The sequence below is a fragment of the Chelon labrosus genome (genome assembly GCF_963514085.1).
Source record: "Chelon labrosus genome assembly, chromosome: 12".
Classification (NCBI taxonomy): domain Eukaryota; kingdom Metazoa; phylum Chordata; class Actinopteri; order Mugiliformes; family Mugilidae; genus Chelon; species Chelon labrosus.
Genome location: NC_140345.1, coordinates 3,316,646 through 3,331,202, shown reverse-complemented (window position 1 = coordinate 3,331,202; position 14,557 = coordinate 3,316,646). Strand labels below are relative to the sequence as shown.

Here is a 14,557-nt window from a genome sequence, read left to right as displayed (position 1 = left end):
TACGGACCTATTACGGACCTATTACGTCCTTGCGGACCCCGTGCGTCCTACGCAAGGGCCAGACGTGCACCTCCCAAAAATCCTCGACGCGCGTCGAGGCGACGCAACAGCAACGGTCATCACGGTCTCACGACTGCGTCCAAGCAACTGCGTGGCCATTGCGTGACCATTGCGTGATCACTACGCGGAAGCATAATCAAGCCTCGAGACCGTGATGGTTCTGCGTGGGGTTTACGTGTCGAAATGCATGCCACACCGGTAGAGGGTGCTATGATTTTTTGTGACCGACCGACCGAGACTCTTGTGACGTATCTCGCCTCGTATAGTTATTTACCTTCCGGCTTTTGTCGTAGTCACAGTGTACGATGGACACCGAGACAGAGAGACTGGCGTTGGAGCTCCAAATTATTCAAGCAGAGGAAGAAATACTTCTATTGCAAATTAGGGCACGACAAAGGAGACAATGATGTTTATGAGTGGAAACCGGAAAAGCGGTCTCCAGCGGATGTAGTTAGTGGACCAATCACAGCCAATGCCGCTGCGTTGCTGCTGCGTTGCTGTTGCGTCGCCTCGACGCGCGTCGAGGATTTTTGGGAGGTGCACGTCTGGCCCTTGCGTAGGACGCACGGGGGTCCGCAAGGACGTAATAGGTCCGTAATAGGTCCGTACGCCCCCTCGCGCTGTGTCAACGCGGAAGCATAATTTCAGCTTTACAGCAGCTGAAACATACGCGCACAAAGCACAAATGATTGGAAATTAACATTTTTGTGTCATTAGGTAATATGGCTACTGTAATTCTGTTAAAACTGATCCTGATGACAATATTCTGGTGTCAGACCAAGTGTTTCCCCTACATCTACTTCATAGGTTCGTCTAGCCTTTATCATTTAGTCAAAATGAATAAGCAAGTTAAACAGCAAAACAGTGCAGTCCATCCTTTCCTGAGCCGCATTTTAGGCTAACGCTAACTGTTAGCCACATAGCTAAACTTTAGGAGAGCCCCTTGTTAACATTCAGGCTAGACTCTAGACAGAAATTGCCTTTGTATGCCAACTGCCAACGCATTGTCTCAAAAACAAACGTTATCGTAAACATAAAACTGATGCATTTCACTCACTACGTCTTTGTTGTGTCTCATCGGAGTGCATGGGCAGCAATCAGCACTTCATAGTGGGGAACGACTGTACATCGGTAAAGCAGGATCAACACCGCCACCTACTGGAATTTTTAATTTTTTTTGGGGGGGGGGTGTTGGATGATCTGCAAACGCAGATTCAACACTTCACACACGGAAAGTAAGAGTCGCAAATGAAATTTCAAAACAGATGTAAATGCGAGAAGTGATATATTTGTACAAATCGGTATGATTTAATTTACAAGTTTCCAAACATTTGAATAAATCATTACACCTTTGTGCAAATACCAATTTACAAGTCACGAATTTGGACTTTGCGCTTGCAAATTCTATCATACGCGTGGATTGCGGTGTTTGCATATACGAAAAATATTGCGACATATCTTACTCCACAGTCTCCTTCTCTGTGCCCAATGAGCTGACAGCGGTAATCCCGCTCACCTCATTGGTCGAGGTACTGTTGCTTGCGAATCTTGTATTAAAAATAAATTGTTCAAAAAAAAAAATTTTACCACGCTGGCCCTGCCAAAGTCTGGGATAGTGTTTATTTTTTATTTTTACATATTATTTAATTAACTTTCTTAATATATTTTTTCTTGTTTTTCAGTTCAAACTTATCGTGTTAAAAGAAATACCAGAGTTAAAAGTTCAATAAATCCATGTTCTCAAATCAATGAATAATCTTCTTTAATAATCATGATTACAGTATCAATCAAAATAATCGTGATTATGATTTTTGCCATAATCGAGCAGCCCCATTTTCTCATTTTCTGATTCTCCACCTAAATGAAAAATCAAAAGACTGTTTTTCATGTGAGTCAATTATGTTAATAGCTAGATTGTTGGACAACTGGCTTTGAAGCTATGTATCAGTTTGCTGTTAATGTAGCTAGCACTAGGTCACCTAAATAAGAAAGACACCGATTCCCTGAAATGTCTGTGATTGGTGGGCAGGTGCAAATCTCCTGATGATATAGCTATACTCGCTACAGTTATTTTCCCCCCAGAAACAAGCAAATCTCGTTCTTGATTGGGTCTTTAAATTATGTTAAATTATGTTATGTGTAAAACGGATAGATTGCCCTTCCAGAGAGACCTCAACTGCTACCACCAGTCAGGCTCACAGACATTTCTTTTTCTAGCTGCTACAAGTTTGCGAGAGTAGGAGGTACATGGCTGGAGGCCAAATGTCTGAAGGGGTACGGGCTGTGAAAAGGTTGGGAACCACTGCAGTAAAACATCAGAGGTAGCCCTGCGATAGACTGGCGACCCTGTCCAGGGTGTACCCCGCCTCTCGCCCGTTGACAGATGGGATAGGCTCCAACAGACCCCGCGACCCGTAATAGGAACAAGCGGTTATAGAAGATGAATGAATGAATGAATCAGAGGTGTAGTACTGTTTTAAAATCCGCTTGTCTCTTTGCATTTAATTCTACAGTTATCAATAAGAATAAAAGCAGTGGAAATGTGAGGTTGGGCTCAAGCATTGAAAATTCACGCTACACTTGCCTGAACAATATTTTAATTTACGAAAAGAAAACAGTCAGCAAAGGTGCTAGTTTGCTAGCAAGGGGGAAAACAGTGTGGGAGACAGTAGTTTAACCTCAGCTCCATCATGCAGATTATGGGTTTGATGACTCAGGTGTCACATCTTGAACTAATCTCTGCTGTGTAGAAAACAAATATGAACTAAACACCCCATCATGACTGTTCAGTTTATGTTGAAACAGTGCATGAAAGACAGTCATTCAGCTGTATGAAGGTAGTTAGTGGTTCTGTTAAACTGATTTGAATCCCCCACGACCCTTCACAAGACAAGCGGTTACAGAAGATGAATGAATGAATAAAATGATTCATGTTACTCAGCCTAGCCCACTGACTAAAATGGAGTTGTCACAAACACACACACTTAGAGCTAAAACTGTAAAACCTTAAAGCAAAATGCTGAAACAAATAAAAAAACATTATAAATAAAGCCTATAGGTCACCCACTTCTTGGGACTTTCCCAGTGTCAATATTAAGTTTCTCCAAAATGCTAACAGTGGGCGTAAGAGCTAATCAGTTCCTCTTTTTAAAGGGCACTGAGACATTTGCCACCTACACATGTGATAGCAGTGTCATGGGTTGTTTTTCTTTTTTTTTACTCACGTGGACATAAATTCTAACAGTTATGTTTTGACTCACTGTCCACACTGGTATTTGAAAGATCAGATGAAATGACTTTGAAACCAAATTTCTAGGTACAGTATATTGCAAATGTTTATTTTATCTGACACCCATCAATAACTATGTTCAAGTACATAAAAAGACAAAAACTTTGATTTAAAAAAAAAAAAAAAAGAATCCATTTTTATAGACAACAGAAAAAAAAAAGAAAAGAAAGAGAGAACATAAAGAGAACACACCGGTTCTGTGATGGCTCAGTTAATGCAGTAATTTTAGTGACCTTATGTTCATCAAGATAGCACCCACTCAAGTGCACAGCACAATTGAATGTAGTATATTTATTTGTAGTATAGTATATTTACACAGAATTTTCACGCACTATCGACATGATGATGAAAGTTAAAGCAAGACTACTTAACTTTCAAAAGAAGGAAATTAGTCTTGATACAGTGCACCACTACTAACTTTATGAGAACATCCATGGGTTATACAACGCCAACCCTAAAGCTAACCTTGAACTGGTACTGCTGGGTTCACTGCTGTTACATACTGCTGTACTGTATGTAACAGCAGTGAACATGCCTCCACTTTAATGTGAACTCTAATACCCGATACCTCAAACTCGGACTGGAAGCAGCAAGCTATCACGTAACATGCTGACTATCTTACTGTCTTGTCCAAAGACACTTCGACATGTAGCCAGAATGAGTTGAGGATCAACCTGCGTATGATCACTGAACCCGCTCTACCTCCTGATTCAGGCCGTGTGATGACACTTCTCTGTGGGAGTGGAGGAACAAGTGTCTGCTCCACGACTCAGCGAAGGAAAATCCATCTGTCTCCACCTTTGTTCAGCTCCTCAAAGCTGGTCCTCAGTTGATGTATGATTTCATTGAATTTTGTGATTGAGATTGAGGGTCAGTTATCTTCACTGCCTGGCTATCAACAATCAGTCTATTTAGACTACTTAGAGGAGTCTTGCAGATCAGCGGGCAGCCAGTCTTCCGTCTGAAGTTGCTTTTAAACGCAGACATGCTTCATTGTGGAGGTTTTTGGACCCAAAGTGTAGATCAACATTAAGTCCTTTTTGTCAAGGGGTTTGAGCGTTGCATCCAATAACGTTTCTTTTTTCGTTGTATTCTTTCGGTCTTTGATGGTATTCTTCAAACAACTCTGTGGTGTGGATAAGGAAAACACATTTAGATTTGGAATGAACAAACAGCCTACATACAGTCTTTTTGAGTATAATTATGAGATGCGATGGATATCATTTCTGACTCAACAACAACATGATCATTAAGTGAATCCATGTAAGCAAAGTTTTTATAGAAGTTGTGCCACATGAAACCACATAAATGCTGTAATGGAAAATCCTCTCAGACAATGGTGTGTATGTGTGTGTAGACATATTCCATTACTTACATAGCTAATTAGAAATATCACAAGTGCAACCATCAGCACCACTATGGCGAAAATAACCAAGTAGCTGTCTGTCAGCAGACTTTCTGCTCGGTTGTCGAGACAATCTGGAAATGAAAACAGAAATTAGAGTTACTTAAGGGTGAACGTGAATGAATTACAACTTAAACTAGACTCTAGTTTTTATGTACATTTAAAAGTTTCAGTGTCAGGCTTGTTGAGCAGCTTTTAAAATCCACACTAAGGATCGCTGCACAGCCACTGGAGGGACTTCCATTTATTGTCCCCAGAAGATACATCCTCTACCTAAGAGTTATCCCCTGACTAGTGCATTTAAAAGGGCTACATAATAACTATTGTGATCCGTCTGACGTTCCATCTAGCTCCATCATTTGGGTTTATTTGTCTAACAGATTTACAGGCTTTTGATTTATGACCAAAAACCTTCATCTGTACTTTGTGTTTAGTGTTAGCTACGGCCAACATGCTAAACATAGATGGACAACAAAGTAAATATCCAAGTATGGGTTTAAATTTCATGTAATGGATGCCTCAGGGAGTTTGGGAAGGTTTGGGGAATCTGCTTGTAGTATCTGAATGACACATGATCCAAACAAAAGACAAGCTCAGACGTTTACCTGTCAGGGTGAGGAGGACCTTCCCCTCCCGGTTCTGCTCTCCCACAGGTGCTGCCAGGTGACAAATGTAAACACCTCTGTCACTGCACGTCACATTGGGCAGAAAGACACTGCGAGAATCGCTCAGCAGTTCAATCTCTCTCTCCACGCCGACGAACCATTTTGTTGTACCGTTGGGGAGGTCCCTCATCAAAATGCCGCTGTTACGAGTGGGCGAGCCATCTTCGACCTGCAACACCATTGGTACACAATTGGTGCAATGTTAGATTTATGGAAAAGAACCACATCCGTTATATCAGTAACATGATAGAAAGCCATCAGCTGCTAGCTTAGCAGATACAAACACCACTGACATCAGTTTCAGTAACTATTTCTGTACTGGTACCTGTTATGCTATTTATACCACTGACTACACCATCACTGCAATTGCCAGTTCTGTTTTATTATTATCACTTCTGCTTTTAAAACTAATGTAATACTGCTGTTACTGCATTTTATATTTGCTGGAACAATAAATTGATGACTTGATTCAGTCATTTGACATTGGATTTCATAAGTAAATCTCAAAACAGCTGCAATAACATCACATATTAGTGCTGTAAATCTTCATTGTCATTGTCATTATTATATTCATCATACCATTTACACTCACTAGCCAGATTAAGGGTACAGTCCTGCACTAAGTCCCTCTTTCTGACTGTTATAATGTTCTGTTTAAGTTGACATGGCGTCAGAAAGGTGCCAATTCAACAGTATGATCATTTTGGAGGCTCTAGTTTGTGGTGCTGTTAAACTGGATTGAATTAAACACAAAAATGTTTCTGTTATTTAGCCAACTGACTACAATTGAGTTGTCAAAGGGAAACACAACACAGTTCAATGGTACTACAAACTACAGCCTCCAAAATGAGAACACAGCGGAATCAATAGCTCTCGGTTATTTCAAACTAATACAATGCAGGACTTGTTCGACGTAAGGGAAACAGAAAGTGAGAATGACGTGTACAGCTTTTCCCTCCTGAAACAAAAACCTTACGAAAACGCACGAAATAATCATTTACGCACACACATACACACACACACACATATATATACACACACACATAATTTTGTTTTACCTTGTACCATTTCAAGGCCATGTACTGGACACCAGGCTTGGGGTTGGCGGTGCACCGAAGAGTACGGTCTTCACCCGACATGGCTTCAACCACGTTCATCTCCTCACTGACTGCCATCCCCACAGAGTGCCATACACCTGAGCATCAATGAATGCGTAAACCAGTTAGTTTTATTCATTTATTTGCAACAGAAATAAGAAGTCAGCTCTTCTTTTTATTTTAAAACAACACAACCAACAACACTGTGATTAAAAAAAAAGTTCATAATGATTAAGGTTAAATAGAACTACAACTTACAATGTGACAGCAAAAGCAGAGCAATGTTCAGCATATCTGGAGACATCGTGATGATGGCGAGAGAAGGTTGAGAAGTTGTGAGACTCGGAAAAACACATGCTATATATGAACACCGATGCCGATAGACGTCAACCGCCCGGTTTGACGTCTATTGCGGAAGTAGACGTGCGCATGCCCGTACCCACGTGCAGGGGAAAACCATTGGGAAAATCTGTGGCGCACGCTGGAAGATTTGGACCGCTTCATTCAGTATCGTTATCCTTATCATGATGCAGTTATTCTCAGCAGTCCTCGTTTTATGTAAGTATGTAAACTAGGCTTGAATGTGTTTTATAATTAAGCTGCTGTTAATTTTTTAATCTTTGCCGTAGGGTGTAAAGTTAGCTACCTAAACGTCCACCTTTCGGTCGCGCGCTAACCTGATCGGACCTTTCCCCTCTCCGTTGCTTACAAATACAAATAAATTCCCCTGGCTAAGAGAAAATCGTGTTAATAATACGCCTCCATATTATTCACTCGATCAATACAGGCCTAAATAATAAATGAAAAAACAATTGACAGATTAAAATTAGTTTGGAGTGAGCCGATTTAAAGACCGATTCTTCAATTATTTAAAAATGGTTCAATTATTGTTTCTGTTTCGAAGAACAAGAAAGGATACAGGTTATATATAACTTACAGATTTTTGGATGGAGTTTAGTATCACACAGCGGTTCCCAAACTTTTTTGGATGAGAGGCTCAGCCTCAGAGACAGAAAGCAGATAAGTTGGGGGAAATGATATTTTCAGCCCCGTTAAACAAAATTTCCAGCAACACAGCGGTTATGGAAATAAAATTAGAACGCCAGTAATTTGAATTAAACTGCAATAAAATTACACACGACCCACAACATAAATATCCTTCATCACTAACTTTGGCTAGAGATATCCACCTGACAGTTTCCCTGATTTCAGCCAGACGTAAGAAGCCACAATAGGTGCGCAGTGCGTAGAAGAATTTAACTTCTTACACATAAACGTTATTTGTAACGCAGTTTAAATAAAAAATGTGTGTGTCTACGTGTAAGACGAATGCCATGAGACAAATAATTTGTGTTGCCTATTTCTATTATATTCGTGTTTGTGACCACTGACAACGTCACTAATGTTAGCAAACATACTACTACTTTTATCATTTTTATTAGGGCTTATTATGGCTATAACCATTTTGCAGTTTGGATGCCTCGAAATTGCTGAGTGTTTCATTATGTCATATTTTTATTTTCGGATATCGTAATAGAGGCTAAGATTACAATGAAAGTGAAAGCAGTCCGTGGGATTCCCCTGAGTTTCCATGTTGAGATAGTATTACTGAGAACGTAGTTTGGGGGAATCCCAGTGAGGGAACTTTTAACATAAATCAAAAACAAACAAACTAGAACCAAAACTGGTAAAGCCCTACATTACTTGTTGATCTCCGAGTAATGATGTGTACATGAAGCAGGGAAAGGTAAACAGAGGCTTTAACGTAACACCATCTTCATGTGTTTATCAGCTGTGGTGCCTGCCAGTGGCAGCCCTGAGGTCATGGAGGAAGAGGTTACCCTGTCCTGCTGTGGCAGCCCCATGCTGACTTTCAGTGAAGACTGTGAAATACAATGGGCTATCAATGAAGAGGTAGAAATTATTCTTATTATACGTATTTTTAAAGAACACAAACAAGTAAAAGAAAACAAGCCTATCAGGCTACTGCACCTTTTTATGGCAATGTCAGTTTGCTGGTCCACCACTTTGATAAAACAGACTAAAACATCACAACAACTGTTGTCAAATTTGTCCAGTACTGTCCAAATCTGAACAGATACCACAAGACAGTTGCCATGCTAGCATCAGCATTTATAATGTGTCCTAAATCACTCCCTGTTTACTACATTATGCACTACATTTACCATTAAAGTAAAAAATTCATTCCAGATTATCTGTTCAATAATTGTTCTCCTCATTTTGCAAAATAAACGTCATGCATACATATCAGCTGTGAATTGGATAAAGCAGGCCCTGTTTAGACGTTGCATTAACATGCGACCTGTGCAATTTGATTACAAGTGCATGTGTTCACCCCTGGCATTAAAATGCGTCCTCAGATGCATCCTAGGATAACTCTTCAGATCCGATGAACCAATAATCATTGACGTTATTTGAATATTAGATTATTTAACAGCGGTCGTCTCTCTCTACTGCTGTTTTATGCGTGTGCGTCATGACTTGGGCACATGACAGAAAGTTATTATTTACTGATTTCCACCCTGACGTTAGTTAGACCAGCGCAAAACTCAGATTATAGCTCCAACCCTGGAAGTTTCCATATGCACCATGATTTCCAGTAATAATGGGAAATCAAGACATTGGTGATTAAAGAAATATACTTATCTCTGCATGGCTCCTTATCCATCAGCATGATCATCAATAATGAACCACATGCCACATGCAATGTAATGACAGAACCACACACAGTACTCATAATACTTTAATTTGTTAATTCTTGATTAGATTTATTTTTTAGTTAAAGGTGCAGTAGGCAACTTTTATAAAACTAACTTTCTGTCATATTTGCTGAAACTGACCCTATGTTCAAGTATAATTGCATAAAGCAGGTCATTTAAAAAAAAAATTCGGCTCCTCTGGCCCCTCCTAGAGCCTGTAGCGCGGTTTTGCAAGACATCCACCGCTCCACATTCAGATGCACCAATCACGTCCAGGGGTGTATCTAACAGAGTGTCAATCACTGCTCATGGACACGCATTTCATAGCGCCCTCCCCTCCCTCCACCACCTCGCACCACTTGGCCGCGGGCGTTTAGAAGGAGCCGGGACGTAATCCTCCTCTGAGGCCTGTGCCTCAGCTTCACTCTCAAACGTCTAACCACATCAACAGGTAGCGGTCATATATCTACCACATAGCAAATTGATAAGTCTAAACTGTGGAATAAAACGCCACAATGAATGCTTCTAACCGTTACTGATAGCAAACATCACCGATGTAGGCTACTTTCAGAAACATCCTAACCTTGGTTTTGTCCTAAAGTTGACTATTGCTAAATATTTTGACCTAAAATTATTTAGCAATAACGAAGGGTATTATAAAAACTATTTTGTTGTTCTTACGTCGGTGTGTTCCATGCTAGTTTGTTTACTCGCTCTCTCTCGGTTCTCTGCTCGTGCACAGTATTCCAGGGCCAATATGCACGCGCTCTATCGTGCACAGCTCTCCCTTGTGGGGGGAGGGGCTTGCGAGACCTTTTTGGGCTTTAGCGGAAAGTGGGGAGGGACTGAGTAGTTGTCGATGTTCAAATTTTTTGGCTAAGTCCTGGATCTTCGCAATCCTGCCTACTGCACCTTTAACAGCTACAAAGACATAAAGACTCTCATTCAAATTAACAAATAACTGAGGCAAAACTCCGCTGACGCAAGAGCACCTCTGTTGAGTAGGAGGTCTTTAATGTGATTTAGGATGTATTGTGTGTTCACACTACTAAAGGAATGTAGACAAATGCAACTTGGACCACATCCACACACAAAGTTGGATCTCTCAAATGTGACCTTAATGTGTGTTCTATGCTTGAGAATAACCCATTTCTGGATACCTCTTCATAATTTGTGTTTTGTTTATTGTTGCAGTCCTTTGCCACCTTCAAAAAGGGTGATATGCAGTGCACATTTCCATGCAAGAAGATGGAAGGTGGACGGATGAGCCTTGATTCTTGCTTAAGTCTAAATGCGACTGTGGTGTGCTCAGATGTATGTTACACTCTTTAAAATCAAATATGTAATAAAGTAAAGTCATATGAATCCAAAATGAACAAACAAATCTTTTTGATTCAGGTCTAATTTTCATTTATCTGTTCACAGTCTGGGCAAGTGAAAGAGAAGAGCATTAAGTACCTCCACAAAGAGTGTTCTTCTCGTTCAGATGCGAGGGCACGTGGTCATCTCGGTGAGTCCTCTTTATCAGCACTGATTTCTGATTGTGTTTTGATCAGAAGCACTTCATGGACTCAGAAAGATGTGAAGTTTCTCCTTATTTGCATCCCCTTTTTAAAATCATACTGTTTTATTCTCCAACGAACTGCAGCTGTAAATATTGACCTTCAGTCTGAAGATAATCTGCAGTTCTCACAGAGCTATGAGATGACCCCAACGTCCATTAAACTGGCTACGTTTATATGGAAAATCATGTTCTACTATAATAATAATAATAATAAACCTGTTCATGTAACAACATAATTTGGAACAAATTAACCATGTAAGCGCTTTAAGCGATAGTTCTCTTTATTTAGAAATCATACATACTTTCTGTGCATGTTTGTCCCACGTGGGGTAAACGTCAGGTGACATGACAGAAACTTGGAGGTAGCAAAACAACCAGTTGTTCAACCAAGTGTTTGATAAGATGAACAAAGCCAGAATCATTGCAACAACAGCAGCATTGTAAATGTGCCCTCGTGTAGACATTTTGGAAAGGAGGATGAGTTAGTGGATAAGGTGCAGTAGCCCTGCTGAATTGATTTTGACTTCATGGCTGGTCCGTAGTTGTTGGGTCTTCCTCTAAAATGATTTCACCTATAATGAAATCAGTCATTCGTTTAAATGGTAAGAACCTCTGAATTGCTGGTGAGCTGTCCATTATTTTTCTGTTCACTGTAGTTTCCAGTGTTCTGGTGCTGCTGGCTGTGATCATCGCTGGACTGATGGTGAAATAAACTACCTCCTGAGACATCTGCTGCTGCTTAAACCAGCTCTGCAAAGCTGTTTTCAACGCTACCTGATGGGTCTGAGCTGTTGTCTTTTGCCTGCCGTCCTTTGCACATATAGACCTGTTTCATCAGAGCGGCCTTGCATTACATCATGTACTATATTTATTCTTTTATATATATATATATATATATATATATATCAGCTTTTAGCATTTAAGCACTTTCTTTCAAGCACATCCGTTTTGGTCTTTTTACAAAATAATTTATTGTCAATTTAATTATTCACTTTCTTTTTTACATTTCCAAAACTTTCATATCCCATGTCACTTTATTACAATTGAATGTGTTTTGAGTATCTGAGGGTTTCATTTACAAAGAAACCTACCCAATTAAGATTGTTAGAATTTTTTGAATATAATGAGCAGGTTTCATACATGTAACCATGACAAATCTGCTGCTAGGATTCTAATGTTCTGTCCCTTAGTGTTCATGTTAGTATTTTCTTCAACAACAGTTTAAATCCTCAAATAATTGTCTAGATTCAGTTAAATTTACAACTCAGTTTTAACACACTAAACATCATATAGCCCTCAGAACAAAGCTACTCTGCAGTATAAATAAGCTGAATTAGACAATTTGCAGCAGTCAAAGATTAGCCCAAATTCCATTTATTGTGCCCCTAATCAGTTGGTGACTGATTATTAGTGTTTCATTGGGAGTATTATTTAGTAGTAATATGTAGTATTTTGAGCAATCTGCACTGGTATTTATTAACTGGACTGATTCACTTTAACTGGACAATTCAAACTCCGTTACAAGTACTGTATTAAGGGCCGTGACACAACAACCCAATGGTCAGCTGTTTGCTGGTGTCGGACTGTGTTATGGAGAGGCCAGCTCTGTACCACGGTTTGTAGTTCGTCCTCGCTTCCTTGACTTCCAGCTAATAGTAGTTCTTCCAGTTCAGGTTCAACATTTTGATCCAGAAACGGGTGATGTAATGGGACATCAGTCTGCCTTTTGTAGTTAGTCACCCAGTATCCTCAGGGACATAGGATTTAAGGTAGACTGAGCTGAAAAGAGCACCCAGGTTGATGTTTACAAGCCATTGTTGTTGGATGCCAAGGGATTTTGTTTAGATGTTTCTTGTTTTCTCATATTTTATTAGGAAATAATGTTCTAGTGAAGGCACTGACTGTATTTGCACTGGATAATGCCCTGCACTGGCCAAAATCTCCTCAATGACAGAGTTCCTGATTCTGGGTCATTAGAAAAAAAATAACAAAGGAAGCTCTATTATTAGATCGGTAAAGTTCTCATATATTAACAACTGCTATCAATGAAGGTACCTGAAGGATGGTCAGAGAGTTTTGGAGCAGAAAGGGGCATTTGTTGAGAATATGAAACACGGGTAAATGCAGCTTTAATGCCAGTAAAAGCCAAATATAATGAAGGAATCTTTGCATTTCAGCTTTACAAGAGTCTCAAAACAAATTGGTAAAACCTATCAAATTAAAAACAAAATAGCTTTACTCCTGCCATCTTAACTAGCTTCAGTTCATGATTATCTCAAGTGAAAAATGAAATAAGTTCACTAATAACACTACTCAAGCCACTGAGCGGACATCCAAGTAATATTCGTTTTACTTAAGCTGCTAAAGGATGTTAAACTAATTTTGCTCAGCATTCACACTGAAGCTGAAACAATTGGTCTATTCTTTTGTTTTGTTTTGTTTTGTTTTGTTTTGTTTTTAATGAATAGGCCAGCAATTCATTCAGCAGTGGACGTTTCAACTTTAGATATGTGAGTTTTTTGTAGCAAATTGACAAAACTGAGAACACACTATTTAAACATTTCACCTTGTGTTTTTTGGGAAATAATCAGCTTTAATTAATCAATTAGTATTAAAATCAACAATTTAGAAAACCTAACCTAATCATGTAGGCCATTTTAGTCAACAAATATTTGCTGCTTTTCTTCGTTTGCTATGATTGTACTAATAACTAATGACTGACAAATCAACCTTTTTTTTCTTGGGTATTTTAGACTTTTTAAAATGATATTTTAATGGACAAAATATTTAATTACTAGATAAAAACTGTTACAAAACTACGAATCTACAGTCCATTCTTGTGCTTGTAGTTAATGCTCTAGGTACGAAGCAAAAAACTCAATGAGTGAAAGAGCAGTCAATAAAATATCGAAAGCAACATTAACTGGATGGAAGGTACTAACAGACGGCTCCTCTGCCAAAGGTTTCAGGTTCTCGAACACGCCAGGCCACATTTCCACCATTGCAAGATGCCAAATACAATTTCATAAGCTTTAGGAATCTTACTGCCATTTTTTACCATGTAAGTACAAATCATATGGTACGTAACATAGTTTTATCTTTATCTTTAGTTTGGTCCAGAATGTGTTTATGTGTGGTGAAATTGTTTATAGTGGTCCTGGATCTGTATCATGCTTTAACTGCCAGAAAGTATTCAGTAGCATGGTAGGTCGACCAAGTATTAATCTATGTTTAGATCTACAATTTGGATACATTCTTAATCAATTCATAAATATTTGCTGCTTTTCACAGCTTGCTGTAATCTGTAAAACCCTCTTAACACACCAGCCCACATTTCCACCAGCATAAGGTGCAAAAAAGTATATTATGTTGACATTCAAGAATCTCGTTTCCAGTGTTCAATGAATGTTCATATTTTTGTAGACTGTGAACTGAACTCATCATTTTTCCAACTGTGAGTGTAGACGTGAGTTTTGTTCAATCTGGAGGGAAATACAGACGTTCACCCGTGTTCAGGAAATAAAGTTCTATGACAGCTGTCAGCCGACGTGCGATTTACAGCATACAGCATGGCTAGTGCAGCTGAACGGAAGAAAATGAACGGAAACTGTTAATTTTGGAGTCTATGAACTTAGTTCAAAAATTAAAAAAATTTGAACTGTGAACTAGAACTAGTTTACTTTTATCTCTGCGTGCTGAACTTTGAACCAGTTCTTGTTGTGTTGTGAATGTGCACAACACTATTTATGTATAGTGT

The 14,557-nt window shown here is 39.3% G+C and overlaps 2 protein-coding genes across 2 annotated transcripts; one reads left to right on the top strand and one right to left on the bottom strand.

Annotated features, from left to right (window-relative positions):
• Positions 1-3,387: 3,387 nt before the first annotated feature.
• Positions 3,388-8,119, bottom strand: cd83 (CD83 molecule). Its single transcript, XM_084556137.1, has 5 exons — positions 6,775-8,119; positions 6,478-6,614; positions 5,360-5,588; positions 4,725-4,828; positions 3,388-4,475 (listed from the first exon to the last, which is right to left on the bottom strand). Exons 1-5 carry the CDS (start codon positions 6,818-6,820, stop codon positions 4,323-4,325), a joined length of 669 nt encoding a protein of 222 aa, XP_084412263.1. The 5' UTR covers positions 6,821-8,119; the 3' UTR covers positions 3,388-4,322.
• On the top strand, positions 6,991-11,635 carry LOC311496327 (uncharacterized protein). Its single transcript, XM_084556142.1, has 5 exons — positions 6,991-7,074; positions 8,309-8,430; positions 10,431-10,550; positions 10,662-10,746; positions 11,457-11,635. Exons 1-5 carry the CDS (start codon positions 7,041-7,043, stop codon positions 11,510-11,512), a joined length of 417 nt encoding a protein of 138 aa, XP_084412268.1. The 5' UTR covers positions 6,991-7,040; the 3' UTR covers positions 11,513-11,635.
• The last annotated feature ends 2,922 nt before the right edge of the window (positions 11,636-14,557 follow it).

What these genes read in the sequence shown, in the direction of transcription:
- cd83 (XM_084556137.1), bottom strand. Translation starts at nt 6,820, where the DNA reads ATGTCTCCAGATATGCTGAACATTGCTCTGCTTTTGCTGTCACATT. An exon ending in TGGCCTTGAAATGGTACAAG is followed by an intron (nt 5,589 to 6,477) that starts GTAAAACAAAAT and finishes ATGGTGTTGCAG; the next exon opens with GTCGAAGATGGCTCGCCCAC. An exon ending in TGATATTTCTAATTAGCTAT is followed by an intron (nt 4,476 to 4,724) that starts GTAAGTAATGGA and finishes TCCACACCACAG; the next exon opens with AGTTGTTTGAAGAATACCAT.
- LOC311496327 (XM_084556142.1), top strand. Translation starts at nt 7,041, where the DNA reads ATGATGCAGTTATTCTCAGCAGTCCTCGTTTTAT. An exon ending in AATGGGCTATCAATGAAGAG is followed by an intron (nt 8,431 to 10,430) that starts GTAGAAATTATT and finishes TTATTGTTGCAG; the next exon opens with TCCTTTGCCACCTTCAAAAA. An exon ending in CGACTGTGGTGTGCTCAGAT is followed by an intron (nt 10,551 to 10,661) that starts GTATGTTACACT and finishes ATCTGTTCACAG; the next exon opens with TCTGGGCAAGTGAAAGAGAA.